The sequence below is a fragment of the Pogoniulus pusillus genome, chromosome 4 (genome assembly GCF_015220805.1).
Source record: "Pogoniulus pusillus isolate bPogPus1 chromosome 4, bPogPus1.pri, whole genome shotgun sequence".
Classification (NCBI taxonomy): domain Eukaryota; kingdom Metazoa; phylum Chordata; class Aves; order Piciformes; family Lybiidae; genus Pogoniulus; species Pogoniulus pusillus.
The window spans coordinates 43,433,753-43,452,056 of record NC_087267.1 but is presented as its reverse complement, the minus strand read 5'-3'; the positions used below and the strand labels follow the sequence as shown (position 1 = coordinate 43,452,056).

At 45.4% G+C, this 18,304-nt stretch overlaps 1 protein-coding gene across 1 annotated transcript in view; it reads right to left on the bottom strand.

Annotated features, from left to right (window-relative positions):
• The window catches only part of PRKCQ (protein kinase C theta), a 66,283-nt gene that overhangs the window by 20,867 nt on the left and 27,112 nt on the right, over positions 1 to 18,304 (bottom strand). The window contains exons 11-13 of the mRNA XM_064142700.1: positions 16,702 to 16,877; positions 13,418 to 13,591; positions 694 to 785 (exon numbers count right to left, since the gene is read on the bottom strand). Of these exons, the coding sequence (XP_063998770.1) occupies positions 694 to 785; positions 13,418 to 13,591; positions 16,702 to 16,877 (442 nt within the window). The remainder of the gene's footprint in view (positions 1 to 693; positions 786 to 13,417; positions 13,592 to 16,701; positions 16,878 to 18,304) is intronic.

The following is an 18,304-nucleotide window of genomic DNA, read 5'->3' as shown; positions in this document are numbered from 1 at the left end:
TGTACTCAGCACTGCTGACACCACAACTCAACTACTGAATTCGATCTTGGGCTCCTCACTACAGGAAGGACATTTAAAGGGTGTCCAGAGAAGGGCAACAAAGCTGGTGAAGGGTCTAGAGAACAAGTCTTATGAGGAGTGGCTGAGGGAACTGGGGTTGTTTAGTCTGGAGAACCGAAGACTCAGTGGTGACTTCTTTCTACAACTACTTGAAAGGAAGGTGGAGTGAGGTAGAGTCAGTCTCTTTTCCCTATCATCAAGAGACATAATGAGAGAAAACTGGGCCTCAGGCTGTGCCAGGGCAAGTTTAGGTTGGATATTAGGAAAAGAATTCTCTACTGAAAGAGTGGCCAGGTATTGGGACAGGCTGCCCAGGGAAGTGGTGGAATCTCTGTCCCTGGAGGTGTTCAAAAGGTGTGTAGACATGGCATTCTGGGACATGGTTTAATGGTGATGGTGGTGTTAGGTCAGTGGTTGGACTCAGTGGTTTTAGAGGTCTTTTCCAACTGAAGCAGTTCTATGATTATTGCCACTTTATAGATGGGTAGGGTGCAAAGAGGTCAGGTGATGTGCCCAAGGTTTCCTCTACAGGATAGTAGAAGAGATGCTAATAAAACCCAAATCCCCTGGTGTCTGTAGCTGCTGCTTTTGCTCCTACCACGTGTGAGCCAAAAGGTAATAACAACATCTTACGTTGCTCTGGGAAGGTCGAACTTATGGCAACTCTGGATATGGAACATGAGGTCTCCTCCATTGAGGTATTCCATCACAAAAAAGAGGTTTTCCTAGAGAATGAGACAAGATGATAATAAGGGTTGGGGGAAGGCAAATTACAAGTTAAAAAAACCCAAAAAGAATAACTCAGAAAATATCAAAAAAGAGGAAGGAAAGGATTACAGTGAGAGTTTGGGACAGAAAGGAGTTTCTTTTCCACATTCCTCATTTCTCCTCTTTGTTCTCCAAGCCTGTAGTCATCCTCTCTGCTCTGATTGGAATGGGCTGCCCGGGGAGGTGGTGGAGTCGCCGTCCCTGGAGCTGTTCAAGGCAAGATTGGACGTGGCACTTGGTGCCATGGTCTAGCCTTGAGCTCTGTGGTAAAGGGTTGGACTTGATGATCTATGAGGTCTCTTCCAACCTTGTTGATACTGTGATACTGTGATTTGTACAGGCAGCATTAGTGAACATTGCAAATCCACTCAAAAACCAGCTGGTGCGATTCATTTTTACCAGCACACCCCAAGGCTCACTAAGAGAGACTAACTAACTCTGCAGTGCCTCTTTAACAGGGCAGATGGACAAGTTGTGCCAGGGGAAGTATAGGCTGGATGTCAGGAGGAAGTTCTTCACAGAGAGAGTGATTGGCATTGGAATGGGCTGCCCAGGGAGGTGGTGGAGTCACTAACCCTGGAGGTGTTCAAGAAAGGACTGGATGAGGCACTTAGTGCCATGGTCTAGTTGACTGGATGTTGAACAAGCCTGGTCCCAGGGCTGATCCCTGAGGGTCTCCACTTGTCACTGACCTCCACTTGGCCATGGAGCCATTGACAGACACTCTTTGGGTGCAGCCATCAAGTCAGTTCTTTATCCATCTGGTGCTCCACCCATCAAACCCAAGTGTCACCAGCTTGGCGGCCAGGATGTGGTGTGGGACAGCGTCAAAGGCCTTGCTCAGGTCCAAGTACAAGACATCAGTTGCTCACCCCTCATCTATTAATGCAGTGGCCTGTTCATAGAAGGCCACCAGGTTTGCCAGGCAGGATTTGCCCTCATCATCTCCAGGCTATGTTAAAGTTTACCAGTACCTTCTCTTTGGTTTGCATTACTCTTTTACTGTTTTTAATTGGGAGGAGCTAGAGTTTTCACCTACATTTTTAATAGTCAAAGGAAGACTTTTATCTGCAAGACCTAATATAAGCATCTCTGGCAGCAAGCCAAGGGCTGGCTATTTAAAAACCCCACAATGTCTGTTCCTGTCAGAGAACAGCTGTCTGCTGTAATTTGTGCAATTTCCTTAGCCAGATCCTTTTAATTACAGTACTCTTATTTAAATGGACATCTGGCTGGAAACTCCACCTGTCATCCCACAAACACAGGGCCAGATCTGGCCTCCCAGGGGAAGAATGCAATTGTTGACAATGAAGCAAATGGGTGCAGGTTTTCAGTTTGAAAGTCTTGCACCTGTAGAATCTGTGCCCTAAGTCAGTTTAAAGCAAGTAAGAAGGCCAAATGGAGATAGGCAATTTAGTAGAGAAATGTATACAACTTGGAAGTAAAGAGAGCTTGGGAGCCCATTCAGGAAAACACTCAAGCAGATGCTCTTTGTGAGGGTAGTGAAGTGTTTAGCCAACAATAGACTAGCAACTGCACGTATCAGACTTGAACAGAAGAAACCTTATGGGTTTTCAAACAGAGTAGACCAAGTTTCAGGGGAGAGGAAAGGAGAAACCCTCTGGGTTTCCCTGGGAAGTCCAGTGAGTTTGGCTACACTTCATTGCACATCTTGAAGGGAAACCTGAAGTTCAAGTTCATTCAGCAGAACAAGCAGTCCTGCCACCTTGTGATGAAGGTATTTGAACTGGGGACTCTAACTTGAATCTGGGGACTTTGGCAGCGTCCCAGGGAAAGAAAAGGTGGACAACCTCTCAGATTAACTGACCTCCAAACATCATTATATGAACAATATTACTCAACTGTCTAAACCCAAGAAGCTGAAGACTACAAACTTGACTTGGTCATTTGGATATTAGGAAGAAGTTCTTTACTATGAGGGTGGTGGAACACTGGAACAGATTGTTCTGGGAGGTGGTGGAGGCCTCATCCCTGGAGACATTCAAGGTCAGGCTTGATGGGGTTCTGAGCAATCTTACCCAGTTGGAGATATCCTTGCTCACTACAGGCAGGTTGGACTAGATGGCCTCTAGATGTCCCTTCCAACCCAGTGTGCTCTATGATTCTATCATTAATTCTAAACCTCATGGTCTACCAAGTGCTATAGAGTGGTGCATAAACACTATTGAAACTACAGACAGCATCATTCTGATCTTTCTGCTCTGAGATGTGGAAGTTCCCTTTGCTTCTTACAAAGGGCAGTTGTTTGCCCAAGAAGAAACATTACTTAGGATCAGCCCTATGTACACCATTATGAGCAATAAGATATAATCAAGCAATGCAAGCTGCAACAAATTAGTCAAATACCTTCCTCAGCCTAAGGTCTACAAATCCACAGACCCCTTTAAAAATGGGAAGCAGTAAAACACTTGCTTGAAATCACTGAAAATTCAACAGCATGCTAGAGGTTAAAGGGTTAGAACAGCACAGAGGAAGTGTCTGCAAACAGGCTCCAACTTACACTTCCTCTTGTCCTGGGAAAGTTATCTAATGGCTCTTGTCTGCTACTGCCAGGCTCTGAAGTTTGTCAGAACCTGCAGCAGGGAAGAGTAGGTGATGTATTTCTAGAGGTGTGACAGATGCAATGGCATGACTTTGGAATGGTCCTTGGAATCCCTTGGAATAGTCCTAGGTCAGGGATATTCATCAAACCATCAGGAATGTGGTTCCTCAGTGCTAAGACCTACAGAGTTCCAAAGGAGGCTTGGAAAGAGCCCCTTGCCTTTAGCCTACCCATCTGCCTTCCAAACAGATGACACAGAACCTACTGACATCCCAGATAAGAATATGCCAAACTTGTGCATCCTGCACACAAAACACCACAATTCTCTAGCCAAGCTACAGAATTATAGAAACATACAATAGTTTGGGTGGGGGAAGACTTTTAAAGCTCATCCACTCCAACTCCCTTGCAGTCAGCATGGACATCTTCAGCTAGATTAAGTTGCTTAGAGTTCCATCCAGACTGATCTTGAATTCCTCCAGGAATGGGCATCTACCCCTTTTCTGGGCAACCTGGGACAGTGTTTCACTGCTTTCATTGTAACAGATTACTTCTTTAGATTGAGTCTCTAAATCTCTCCTTTGCAGTTTAAACCCACCACCCCTTGTCCTGCTTCATAGACCCTGCTAAACAATCAGTCCTGCTCATTGCTGAAAGACTCAACTGCTGCAAGAATTCAGCTTCTTGTCCCATCAGTCTGTGATGAGCTGAGCTCCCACAGTCTCTTCAGGATGTGGCATGGATGGAGTTAAAAAGACCTGTTTCTGTTCTGCATGCAACTGCTGTGAGAATGAATAGTCCCTATCAGAGTTGCTTTCAACTTTATCAACAATGAGTATAAAGCAGGCAGCATTTAAATCCATCTTTTGAAAGTAAGTCCTGTAACAGGCTCTTAAAATCCTCAAACCAGCTGGGAATCCTCCAGAGCACTTTTTCTGCAGAGACTTTCAGAGTTTGGGTTTTTTTTTGCATCTGAAATCACCTGCATATGCACAAACATACAACTAAACACCATTTACTGAAAAGCAAAACTTTTCCCCAGGGCTTCCAGGAGGATGAATGTTGGAATAATTAATGCTGCAGGACCCATTTTTGGAGCAGTAACCCTAACTTAGTGCCATGGTCTAGTTGACTGGATAGGGCTGAGTGTTAGGTTGGACTGAATAATCTTGGAGGTCTCTTTCAACCTGGTTGATTCTATGACAACAAATGGTTCCACGTGGAGAAGATTCCTCAATGCAGATGAAGTCACCTAACCTCACCACATGCCCAATGCAGGAGGTTGTCTCTTGCCAACATAACAAGAGGACACAGTCTCAAGTTGTGGCAGGGGAGGTCTAGGCTGGATGTTAGGAGGAAGTTGTTGGCAGAGAGAGTGATTGGCATTGGAATGGGCTGCCCAGGGAGGTGGTGGAGTTGCTGTCCCTGGAGGTGTTCAAGCAAAGCCTGGCTGAGGCACTTAGTGCCATGGTCTGATTGATTGTTTAGGGCTGGGTGCTAGGTTGGCCTGGATGATCTTGGAGGTCTCTTCCAACCTGGTTGATTCTATGGACAGAGATTGATTTTCTTAAGCCCAGGAAGATTTGTGGATTGAAAATAAATCAATCACCAGACCATAAACTAAACAAAAATAAAAGGCAAATTCACAAAACAAATATTTTATCAGCTGAAGAAGTAGGGGAACAGAAGTAATGTTTGTATTTTAACAAATCAACTTCTTTTTAATGGCAAAGAGCAGCCTTAATGCAGACTTTTAGAAACCTCAGGCAAAGCTGAATGCATTTTGGGCTGATCTGCCTCAGGGCTGGACAAGTGGAGGGCAATGAGAAGATGTATATTGAGTATGCCAAACATCTATCACTTAAAAAATGCTTGTGGGCTGACCCCTTCTTTTCCTCACCAATACACTCCACCTGTTCCCAACACATGGGCTGATACCACCCAGAAGTGTCTTGTAAATACTTCACATTTTTCATGTTACAATTACAGCTGCTCACACATTCTCTGGCAGAACCTTGATGAAGTCCCTAAGCTCTGCTGAATTGCTGATATTTCTACTGAACCAAGTGGAAATTTTGGCCAGGGTTGAATGAGGCTTGGCCACTTTTTCTGCCTTCTGGTTGCAAGAGGCAAAAATCCTCAGACTCCCTAGAATTTCCAGTTCTTTCCCAACTTTCCCATCCTCTGGTTCAAATTTGGCTGACTAGCCTTGAATCAGAGATTTCCAAGCTGAAGTATCCCCGCTCAAAACACTAGGAGAATGGAGCCCCAGAAACCTTGTAGCTTCTGTTTTATGTCTGTGCTAGCTTAGAATCATAGCATCAGTCAGAGTTGGAAGGGACCACAAGGATCATCTAGTTCCAACTCCCCTGCCATGTCCATGGACACCCTACCCTAGATCAGGCTGGCCAGAGCCCCATCCAGCCTGGCCTTAAACACCTCCAGGGATGGGCTTCAACCACCTCTCTGGGCAAACCATTCCAGCCTCTCACCACTCTCATGATGAACAACTTCCTCCTCATGGACACTCTGAAGCTAGCAACCTCCAGCTTTGCTCCATTGCCCCTAGGCCTGCCACTCCCTGAGAGCCTAAAAAGTCCCTCCCCAGCTTTTTTGTAGACCCCCTCCAGATACTGAAAGACCACAAGAAGGTCACCTGGGAGCCTCCTCTTCTTCAGACTGAACAGCCCAAACTCTCTCAGTCTGTCCTCATAGCAGAGCTGCTGTAGCCCTCTGAGCATCCCCTTGGCCCTTCTCCCTCGACACACTCCAGCATCTCCACATCCCTCTTGGAAGAGGGGCTCCAGAACTGGATGCAGTATTCCAGCTGGGGTCTCACTAGAGCAGAGTAGAGGAGGAGAATCACTTCCCTTGACTTGCTGGCCACACTTCTCCTGATGCAGCCTAACTGGAATATTTTAGTGAGAAGAATTAGATTATAGGCTGTGAAAATGAGACTGTGTTTGAACATCAAGGCATGGGAAGATTTGTACAAGGGAAAATTCACTGCATTGCCCTCCACTCTATCCTTCTACTTTCCTTCCTGACCAATAGCAAATAGGATGCTGGCTAGAAAGACATCTGGTCTGACCTCACAGGGCACCTCAATTTGTGACCAGCACATTATGGGTGGGTTATTTATTTATGTCTAATTTTCTTTCAGTCTGTTCAACAGACAGGAAATACTGATTGACAGTGATCTGAATATGAATCAGCAGCATGCTTAGGTGGCCAGGAAGGACAACAGCATCCTGGCCTGGATCAGGAAGAGTATGGCTAGCAGGAGCAGAGAATCATAGAATCAACCAGGTTGGAAGAGACTTCTAAGATCATCCAGTCCAATCTATCACCCAGCCCTATCCAATCAACTAGACCATGGCACTAAGTGCCTCATCCAGGCTTTTCTTGCTTAATCTAAGCATTGAGTTTAGGAAGTGTATGTGTGACACAAGTTCCTTAATAAAGTCTAGCAAATACATATATTTTTATATTTCTTGAGTTAATTGAAAGAAACCATTCCACAAGTAGAAGAAATACTTCATTGATGCACTGTTTTTAATCCAGTCAGACTATTTCAACTCTTGTCACTTCTGTACTTGGCACTGGTGAGGCCACAACTTAAATACTGTGCTTGTTTTCAGGTCCCTCGCTACAAGAAGGATGTTGAGGTGCTGGAGCATGGCCAAAGAAGGGCAACAAAGCTGGTGAAGGGACTAGAACATAAGTCTATAAGGAGCTGGTAAGGGAACTGGAGTTAAGCTGGAGAAAAGGAGGCTCAGGGTATCACAGTATCACAGTATTATCAGGGTTGGAAGAGACCTCACAGATCATCAAGTCCAACCCTTTACCACAGAGCTCAAGGCTAGACCATGGCACCAAGTGCCATGTCCAATCCTGCCTTGAACAGCTCCAGGGACATCGACATTGCTTTCTACACTACCTGAAGGAAGGTGATCATGAGGTGGGTGCTGGTCTCTTCTCCCAAATAATAAGCTATTGGACAAGATGAAATGTCCCCATGCACCATGGGAGGTTTAAGTTGGAAATTAGGACAAATTCCTTCACTGAAAGGGTTGTCAATCCCTGGAACAGGCTGCCCAGGGAAGTGATAGAGTCCCTATCCCTGGGTGTATTTAAAAGACTTGTAGATGTGGCTCTGAAGAATGTGGTTTAGTGGAGACTTAGTAGTGGTGAGTTAATAGTTGGAATTGACAATCTTAAAGATCTCTTCCAACCTAAACAATTCTATGAATACTTTGTTGTGCTTCAGTGGTTCAGTCACACTGGAAGGCAAGGCTTGCAACCTCACCACGCTGTATGATGACTTCTCCAGCAATGCACAGCATCCTGCAGTTGTGCTGTGGTCAGAGAAGTCCCTGCAATGCCTGAGAGCAGCATGTAACCCTGCCCCAGGGCTGCTCAGAGGGTCAGTGGCAGAGCCAGGCAGTGGAGATGAATATCAAACCCACACACATATCAACCTATATGCTCTGATTCAGGTCAGGTAACACAGTGTTGGGAACAGTAATATTAAATGTAGTGATGCTATAGAATTGTCTGAATATTATACACTGGAACATAAGCCACGGACAGGCCAGAGTGCAAGAACTCAGTAAGTACTGAGTTGAGATAAAACAGAAGGTTGGAATGACCTTAGAGAATGGTATAAACAAATGTAAGGCTGGAGTCAGTGGTTTTCACCTATCTCTGCTGACTTAGATTGCTTAGACACAATGTACATGTTGCTGAGAGAATATGATGAATGTCTATGCTAATTAGTATGTAATTTCTAATGCAGGTACATGTAATCAATTATAGTTTAATACAATATGTAGCCTTCTGATGGAAAATAAATAAACCCATGCTTGGGGTACAATGAACTGGAACTTGCTTACGTTAAGCATTGCCCTGTCTCTTCTTCTGATGTCCATGGCATCCAGCCCGTGGCAACAGAGCCCTGACCATTGAATAGCACAACAAAGACAAAAGAAAAATGAAATTGCATTTGGAATGAATGTTTCCCCTCAGGAAATATCTTAATGAGATATCTCCTGAAAATACTCATGGAAAACACTTCAGAGTCTGAGAAATGTTTAAATTAGGATCACATTCCTTGTTTAAGATAATTTTCTCCTTCCTGTGGATGGAAGAGATTTTCAAGTCTCTTCTCCCAGGCAGTCAGCAACAGAACAAGGGGACACAGTCTCAGGTTGTGCTGGGGTAGGTCTAGGCTGGATGTTAGGAGGAAGTGCTTTACAGAGAGAGTGATTTGCCATTGGAATGGGCTGTCCAGGGAGGTGGTGGAGTCATCATCCCTGGTGGTGTTCAAGAAAAGCCTGGCTGAGGCACTTAGTACCATGCTCTAGTTGACTGGATAGAGCTGGGTGATAGGTTGGACTGGCTGATCTTGGAGGTCTCTTCCCAACCTGGTTGATTCTATGATTCTAAGTCAGTATTAAACAGATTAAAACAAGAGAGCATGTGAAAATGTCTCACCACTAGGACTTTGAGAAGATGTAATATATTACTAAAGCAGGAAAGAGATGCATCTATAACATTTGTTTTTAAATTGTCATAAAGATTACTTCTCCTTTTGGGCTGAGAGAGTCTTTGGGGTTGCTATTTTGTGCTCCAAGCCAAAATGCCTCAAGACTGAATTTGCATCTAGGTAAAGGGTGTGAATAAATACTTGGTCAAAGAGCTTAAAAAAAAAAAGGAAAGAAAAACAGAAGCAAAAGTGACTTGCAATAAAGGAAAGCCTATGTTTATCACAGATGAGTGAAATGCAAAAAGACAACTAAAACATAAGCACTGGGATCATAGAATCATAAAATCAGTCAGGATTGGAAGGGACCACAAGGATCATCTAATTCCAACCCCCCTGCCATAGACACAGACACCCTACCCTAGAGCAGGCTGGCCACAGCCTCATCCAGCCTGGCCTTAAACACCTCCAGCCATGGGGACTCAACCACCTCTCTGGGAAACCCATTCCAGCCTCTCACCACCTTCATGGTGAAGAACTTCCTCCTCACATCCAGCCTGAACCTCCCCACCTCCAGCTTTGCTCCATTCCCCCCAGTCCTGTCACTCCCTGACAGCCTTAGAAGTCCCTCCCCAGCTTTTTTGTAGGCCCCCTTCAGATACTGGAAGGATGTTAGCCACTGTTTTGGCATGACTAATTTGGGGATTTCACAGAACTGTAAACATCTTTTTCCTCCTCTTTAACATAACAGTGTCCCTTTAAATCTAACACAAGAGAATAGCTCTCGGAGCGTGTGGTTAAAATCCACACCATATAATTATGTCAGTTGAATATCTGGATGCAAAGATTGCTGCAGTAAAATAGAAGAGTGATGTTCATAAACAGATTGGGGGGGGAAACCACAATTCATGTGCTTGAACTTATTCTTATGTAGCAAAACATGACAAATAATTCTGAGTCTTGAAAGCACCAACCATGGAATGAAAATTAGCATTAGGTGCTTGGCGCCTACAAAAAGCTGTGTGAAGAGCTGTCAGGCTTCCTGTAGTTCAGCATTCACTGGGGTGAGGCCAAGAAGAAACTCATCTCAGAGCTCAGAGAACTGTCAAAAGATTATATGACATTTTTCCCTATGGGGACTGCTGAGGTTCTTGTTTCAGAGTAGGAATATCTCTGGGTTTACTTTGCAGAGGCACACAGTACCTGAAGCAGCTCAGAAACCTTGACAGCCAAAGCATTAGAGATTCAGAATGGCACTGACAAATGCATTTCTGGCAGTGACAGATGCATTTCTGTTTGGAACTACTTATCTCTGCAGTAAAATATTTCTTTAAAACCCCCCAAAATTTCAAAAATTCAGCTGAAAATTCAAATTTTCAGCATCAAAGTCCAGAGAGGGACTACACAGCACTGCCCTGGCTTCTGTAATGATCGCTACAAAAGGTATTACGACTGAACCAGGCTGTCCTTTGAGCCATGGCTTGTCAGAGCTCTCCTGCTCTGAATGACTTTCACGTGTTGAGTGATCGCTGCCTGGCTTGCAGAGGTCATGGGAGCAAAACAAGCTAGGAATCAATCACAGCTCAGAGCAGCTTTGGCTTGGGGAGCCACATTCCAGCTTCTCCATCTGCGAACTTGAGGGCAAAATGGTGAGATCAAATAACTTTAAAGCGGCAAAGTTGACTTAGGATGGGATGGATGGAGAGTCATTCTATATGTCAAAAAAGGCAATACTGTCAGGCTGCCTGTAAAATAGTGCATGAAAAGATCACTTGGCTTTCTTGAGCCTGGCATCTAAAGTGTTTGCTTTTTTTTTCCCCCCCCAGTACTCACTGCTTTTCCACCCTCGAATCATAGAATCAGTTAGGGTTGGAAGGAACCACAAGGATCATCTAATTCTAACCCCCCTGCCATGGGCAGGGGCACCCTACCCTAGATCAGGCTGGCCAGGATGAAAAGATGTTATTGATGCAGTCTCCCAAATATAAAGCAGTAGAAAAAAAAGGAAGAGCAGAAAAACCTATGCTAGTTTGAAGCTAGCTAGAATTTTCTGGTGAGAAGGACTAGATTACAGGCTGTGAAAGGGAAACAGAATGATGTCTATTTCACTCATAGGCTTGCTGAGAGGTATAAGAACAAGAATCCAAACATAGATAAGGCACTACTACTTCTTCTGCTGGGGAGCTCTGAGTTGCATTGTTTTCTCTCCCTCTCTAGCCTCTCTGCTGTCTCTCTGATTAATTCACTTTGCTTACTAACCCTCTGGCCAAACCTCCATTCTTCCTTGGGGCTGGGGTAAGGTTGAGAGGGGTGGGAGAAGGTGGAAGGGTGGTTGGGAGCCCCTCCTGGGGACTCAGGTTTCTGAGAGGGCTGTTGTGTTTCTGTGTTACCTTTTCCCTTGTCTATTTCTGTCTGTAACTGTATATACTGTAAATATCTGCTTGTATATTGAGCTAAGCTGTAAATATAAGCTTCATTCAAATTTCCAGAGCCATCTGAGTCTAGTCTGGGTGATTTCCAAAGTGGGGGTGGGGGGTGGGGAACACCCAAACCATCACAAACCTTAGGGTGTAAGGAGTGGGAAATTTAGCATAGGAAAAGTAGTTGGCAGATCAGAAATCTTTTCAGTTTGTATACAAGAAAAGGACAGGCTAACACATGCAGAACAAGAGTCTTCTTTCTTTGTAAGAGCCAAACTGTTAAGTCTGAGAGCCTTTGCAGAGGAAGCATGGTAGTGGCAGAGTTCACTGCAATCTGTGTGCTACAAACCTGAACATTTGCATTTCTGCGAGGTCAGAAGTGCAAGTTATGCCCTGCAGGTCTTCTTTGCCTCAGCCACAACTGGAAGCACAATACCCCTCTGAAATGGTCACCAAATCCCTTGTGGTTCCTGGCAGGATTCTATTTAGCCTCAGTTTTTTTGCTGTGGTCCCACGAAGGAAGTGGATGACTGCATGCATGAGCTGCCTGAAAACAGTGCTGCAGCCTGTCACTTCTGTATCCATCACAAACCTGACCTCTGGCTTCCAGATCAGGCAGGAACCACAGACAACACAGTTCTGCTGCTGCAGGTAACTCACAGAATCATAGAATCAACTGAGTTGGAAGAGACTTCAAGATCGTCCAGTCCAACCTAACACCCAGCCCTAGCCAGTCAACCAGACCATGGCACTAAGTGCCTCATCCAGGCTTTGCTGGAACACCTCCAGGGACAGTGCCTCCACCACCTCCCTGGGCAGCCCATTCCAATGCCAATCACTCTCTCTGCCAACAATTTCCTCCTAACATCCAGCCTAGACCTCCCACAGCACAACTTGAGACTGTGTCCCCTTGTTCTGTTGCTGGTTGCCTGGCAGAAGAGACCAACCCCACCTGGCTACAGCCTCCCTTCAGGTAGTTGTAGACAGCAATGAGGTCAGCCCTGAGCCTCCTCTTCTCCAGGCTGCACACCCCCAGCACCCTCAGCTCACAGGGCTGTGTTCCAGGCCCCTCACCAGCCTTGGTGCCCTTCTCTGGACACGTTCCACTGGCATTAGCCATCAGCTTTCCCTGGTGCAGAAGCTCCCTTGTAGAGCTGTGACTGGTGTGAATGTTATGTATTTTTGATTAAGTCTGATTTTCTTTGCTTTTGGAGATCAGTCATCTATCCTTCAAACTCTAGCCCACTTAAAAAAGGAATTACTTCCTTTCATCTTCAGGCAAGGATCCATTCCCAAGATATTTTGTCCTCACTGACAGTCCTGAAGGGGTTAAACATTAAGCATCTGGGCTCAGTGTCACATCAGCTATAGCAGTTCCCAGACGTTCCCTGTTATAAATTCAATCTGTCTTTAAACAGGTGCTGCTTCCCCCTAGGATATACCACAGAGGTTATATTTGTTTCTCCTGACCCTGCAGAAGCAGTGAGACTCTTGCTGAGCAGGTCCTAACTTCACACTGATCAGTGTTTTGTGCCACTAAATCCTAGGACTAAGCAGGGACTAGGAGCATCCTGAGAAATCCCTGAAAAAGCAGCCTTCAAAGAATGAAGTGAAGCCTTCACCACCTGCATCAGACAGGACAAATCTGATGCAATTTAACAGTAACTGGGAGCAAAGAAGGCTCCCAAAGTGAACGACAGCAAGTTCATTCTCCATAAGTGGAGTTTCTTGACTTAGCTCTGATCCAGATTAGTCACTGCAGCATAGAGTTGCCTGGTCTTAGCTGTTCAGACAACATCAGTGTGGGCCAGTTTGCACCTTGGCTATGGATATGGTCTTTGGCCCAGGATGGAGATTTTAATGGCAGCTCTGCATAGTCACCTCAGCTAGTCATGGGTGCCATAGTCCTTAAAAGCATTCACCCAGCTTAGTGTGGAGAAGATAAATGGAATTTCTGGAGCCACTTCCAAATGGTTAACCTGAAGATTCAGGTTTTGTTTAGCATCACTTCATGTCCAAGTTATTCCCTAGCATCTAGCAGACTTAATCACTTCACCAAGTATCTGTATTTCTGCAAAGCAACTGTAGCCCATGGAAGAAGGCAACAGATCCTTGTCTTACCTTGGTCTGGAACGTACAGAAGACATGAGTCAGGAATGGGTGCTCCCAGGCTAAGGAGAGGACTCTCTTCTCCACCATTGTACACTCAACATCATCATCCATCAGCACCACATCCTTCTTCAGTGCTTTCACAGCAAAATACTGGTCAGTGTTCTTCAGTTCAGCGAGGAACACCTAGGGGGGAAATAGCTGCTGAGAAAAAGTGATGCCTTTCTCTGAGCTGGCAGCATGGCCACGAGAGGATGGGTGGTGAGCTCTTGGAATGGGCTGCCCAGGGAGGTGGTGGAGTCACCATCCCTGGAGGTGTTCAAGAAAAGACTGGGTGAGGCACTTGGTGCCATGGTCTAGTTGACTGGGTAGGGCTGGGTGCTAGGTTGGACTGGCTGAGCTTGGAGATCTCTTCCAACCTGGTTGATTCTGTGATTCTCTAGGGAATTCACTGGAGTAGAACTTAAAAGAATCTTTATGGTCCAGTTCTACCATGAAGTCTTTGTAGACTTTGATTTTGTTCCCAGAGGAGTTTTATGAAGCTTTTGTGAAGGATTAAAAGGTTTTGGCAATTACAAGAGCAGAAGCAACATGCCAGTATGGACAAGACATGTCTAAGGGCCAAACAATTCTGGTAACAGAAACCATCTTTATGCAAATGCTCATGAGATATATTTCCTGTTTTCTGACTTCAATTAATAAAACATAGAATATTTCTTTGCCAATATGTGACATGCAAATGCCCTGCACCAGATCTTCTTCAAGTGTTATGTAGTGTCCTCCAGCAGTTAAATTGATCTATACCAGAAGTGACTTTCTTCCTTTCCTCTCAGTTAGCAGGAGGCTTGAGCAAATAGGCTGAGTGCTCCATGCTTCTGCAGGACTTCTCTGAGATTAGCAAATCACATCCTAGAGCACTTAGAATCATAGAATCATTAAGGTTGGAAAGGACCTCTAGGATCTAATCCTACCAACAACTCAACAGCACTGTGCCTGCTGAAGTGCCATGTCTACATGTTTTTTGATGGTGACTCCACCATTCCCTGGGCAGCCTGTTCCAATGCTTGATCAATGGTTTAGTAGCTAAATTATTCCTAATATTCAATCCAAACCTCCCCTGGCACAACTTGAGGCAATTTCCACTTGTAGTATCACTAGTTATTTGGGAGAAGAGACTCACCTCCACCTTGCCACAACCTCCTTTCAGGCAGCTGTAGAGAGCAATAAGGTTTCCCCTCAGCCTCCTGTTCTCCCAGTTCCTTCAACCACTGTCTTACGTGGACAGGGAAGATGGGACACAGAGCAGCAGAGAAGAGTTTTGTAGAGACCATGGAGCAAAGAACTCTCTCCAGGAAGGCAGTGCCATTCTTGATCTTTATGCTAACAGCCTGTCAATATTTTCCCATAAATTAAATAAATACACAAGACTCAAAGAGGTCTTTGAAGTCCTCTGCCAGACACTATTTACTGAGTAAGCTCAGACATGTTTTAGCCCTGACAAAAGTTTTACTTACCCTTTTGGCTACTGCTGCATTTCACTTTGTAGCACTAGACAGAGAGCAGAGCCCAGAGCCTCTCTCTGTCTCTGCAGAGAATGACCAGAAATGCCAGCAGTGCTGATGCAGCAGGCACCCTTTTTACCCCTGCTATTGTGCAGGACACTGCTCTCCTGGGGAAACTGGAGAACACAGTTTGGACTTGTGCTGTGACATCCTAGGTTCAGGTAGGCAATACTAGGTCTGCTGCAGAGGGGGCTTCCTCACAAGTCTGGTCGGTCCTTGACTTGGTTGCCTCAGAGCAGGCACTGAGATCTACACATTCTGTCCCCTCTATGAGGAAGTGAATCTTGCTCCAAGCAAATAAGGGCATCAGGACCAACACCTACACAGGAAACTTGTGGGTGAGGTTTGTTGCAGAAGGGCATGAAATAGCCCATGCTCTCCACACCCACATCAGCAGAGAGATGCAAATGCCTGCAGGCTTGGAGAGTCTGCTTGACACTGGGTGCTGAAGCAAGAGTACCTCAATGGAGGTATTCAAAACTTCACAAGCCTCAGGCAACTTCATCTATTATAGAACTGTTTCAGTCGGAAAAGACCTCTAGGATCATTCAATCCAACTGTTGATCTAACATCATCATGGCTATTAAACCATGACTCAAAGTACCATGTCCGCATGGGTATTTTTAATGCCTCCAGAAATGGTGACTCCACCACTTGTTTTGAGCAGCACATTGCATTAGATGACCTCCAGAGGCTCATTCCTCCCAGCACAGATCATTCCATGACATTTGTGCTCTTGAATCATAGAATCAACCAGTTTGGAAGAGATCATCCAGATTAGCATGGGCTATGGATTTGGGGGCATTCTGTCTTAGCTCTAACTGATGTCTCAACTTTGCTTCCTGTGCAAACTGTAGATGTCCCAAGCATTTTCCAGTGTGAAAGCAAACACAGCAAATATTTCATCAGTTTGAGAACTGGCTGCAGCAATTGATCCAGCTCACTTAGCAGGCAAAAAACAGCCTTTCTTTAAAGCACAGTTTCCACCTTGTAAAGATGTGGGACTTGAACAACGTGGTACTTGTTGTTCCTTCTCCTTGCTGGCTGTGAAAATACAATGGCAAGTTCCTCTGAAATTGCTTCACTCAGATCTGTGCTGGCACTGAATAACACAGGTCCCCTTCCAGGGGACATCTGCAAGAAGGAGGAACAATCCACAATTCATCAAGATTAATGAATCCACTGAAAACAGGTGGCTCTTGTTTCAACAACACAAATTCTTGGCTAGTGCTAAATTTCCTTTACGCTCCAGCAGAGATGGGAGCTGGGAAAGAGCAGTTAGCGTTCCCAGCTGGGGACCTGCTGCTCTGCAGAGGGGAGGGGATTCACACTCCACTTTCCTGAAAATGCCTCTACCTCCCTTGCAGCTTGCTCAGCTAAGCCTGCTGAAGTAGCTGAACGAAGGAGGAGAGCACAGAGATCTTTCACACTGATGCCCAAGACTCATCAACCTACATGGAAGGGAAGCTGCAGCCCAACTTAGCTGCTTTCCTCAGCTGCCATGGGCACTCATAAGACAGCAAACTAAGAGGGCAGGGGAAAGGGCAAGGAAAGTCTTTGTCTCAGGCAAGGAGAAGATTGAGTTCAAGACTCAATCCAAGTCAGAAAGACAGAACAAGGGCTCTTTGAAGGCTTGGAGATGTTTCTTCCTAAGAGCTTTTCAGCCATACACTTTAGTGCTGTAACAGGCAACATGCAGACCTGTGTGTCGGCATCTAATTCCCCGGTGCTTACCTTGCCAAAACTGCCCTTCCCCAGCATCTTGTGCAGGACAAAATCTTCAATGGTTAGTTTTAGCTGCACTCGGTGTTCTTCCTGCTCCTGGGGTTGTTCTCCAAAGTCTGACTCTATTAGAGGTTCCTCCTTCACCGTGCCCTCCACTGGAGTCTCCCAGGAAATGCCCTGTGGCTCTGCAACACACATCAAAACATTCAAATAAATCTCTGGAAACGAGAAGAAAATCCTCAGTACACTTAGAATTTTGAGTTTAGAGTTCTAAAGAGGTATTTCAAATAAGTTGACATGTGGTGGCCATATAAATAAAGTACAATAGCTCTGCTCCCCCATTGCTTTCTCTTCAGAGGAAACTTTACTCAGGTGTAACTTCATCTTCATCAATGACATTACTTCCACTTTACGAAGTTTTCATTGCCCTATTTTATGCAGTAAAACATGACCAAATCTTTATTTCTGGCTGCTTGAATTCTTTGTTCCTTCTTGCTGGCTGCCATTATGATGCAGTCTCATTTTTTTGGGAGCCCTTTTCAAGAACCTTGCCAAAGCTAGCGTGTGAAAAGGTGGGACAACATTTGATATTGGGTCTCTGTTTCAGATCTGAAGCACTCGGTGCCAGGGTCTAGTTGACTGGATAGGGCTGGGGGATAGGTTGGACTGGATGGTCTTGGAGGTCTCTTCCAACCTGGTTGATTCTATGAAGTACTCCAGCAAACCCTGAAGTGGAACAACTCAGACTTCAACATTATATCCATTTGGATGTATGTGAGCTTGTCAGAGATTCTGTCTCTTGCTGGATTTATCCCAGTACCCAAGTGCATGTTGACTGTACTGTCTTAAACTGCTGAAAAACAGGAACACCACACAGCAAATAAACAGATCCACAGGTAAACCAGATTTGGGCATTTACTGATTTACATCAGCATAGCCAGCTATAATGGTACAAAAGACAGAAGCACAGATGGGGACATCATTTGTTTCCCCTTGGAGGCCAAAGGACACTGTCCCTTTGGCTCAGATGGTACCAAAATCAGATGTTACTCAGTAATCCAGTGTTGCATTGTACTCAACACTGGTCAGGGCACACCTTGAGTCCTGTGCCGAGTTCTGGGCTCCTCAATTCAAGGGAGATGTTGAGGTGCTGGAACATGTCCAGAGAAGGGCAACAAAGCTGGTGAGGGGCCTGGAACACAAACCCTATGAGAAGAAGCTAAGGGAGCTGGGGGTGTTTAGCCTGGAGAAGAAGAGACTCAGGGGTGACCTCACTGCTGTCTACAGCTACCTGAAGGGAGGCTGTAGCCAGGTGGGGTTGGTCTCTTCTGCCAGGCAACCAGCAACAGAACAAGGGGACACAGCCTCAAGCTGTGCCAGGGGAGGTCTAGGCTGGATGTTATGAGGAGGTTCTTGCCAGAGAGAGTGATTGGCATTGGAATGGGCTGCCCAGGGAGGTGGTGGAGTTGCCATCCCTGGAGGTGTTCAAGCAAAGCCTGGCTGAGGCACTTAGTGCCATGGTCTGGTTGACTGGATAGGGCTGGGTGATAGATTTGACTGGATGATCTTGGAGGTCTCTTTCAACCTGGTTGATTCTATGATCAAACCCAGA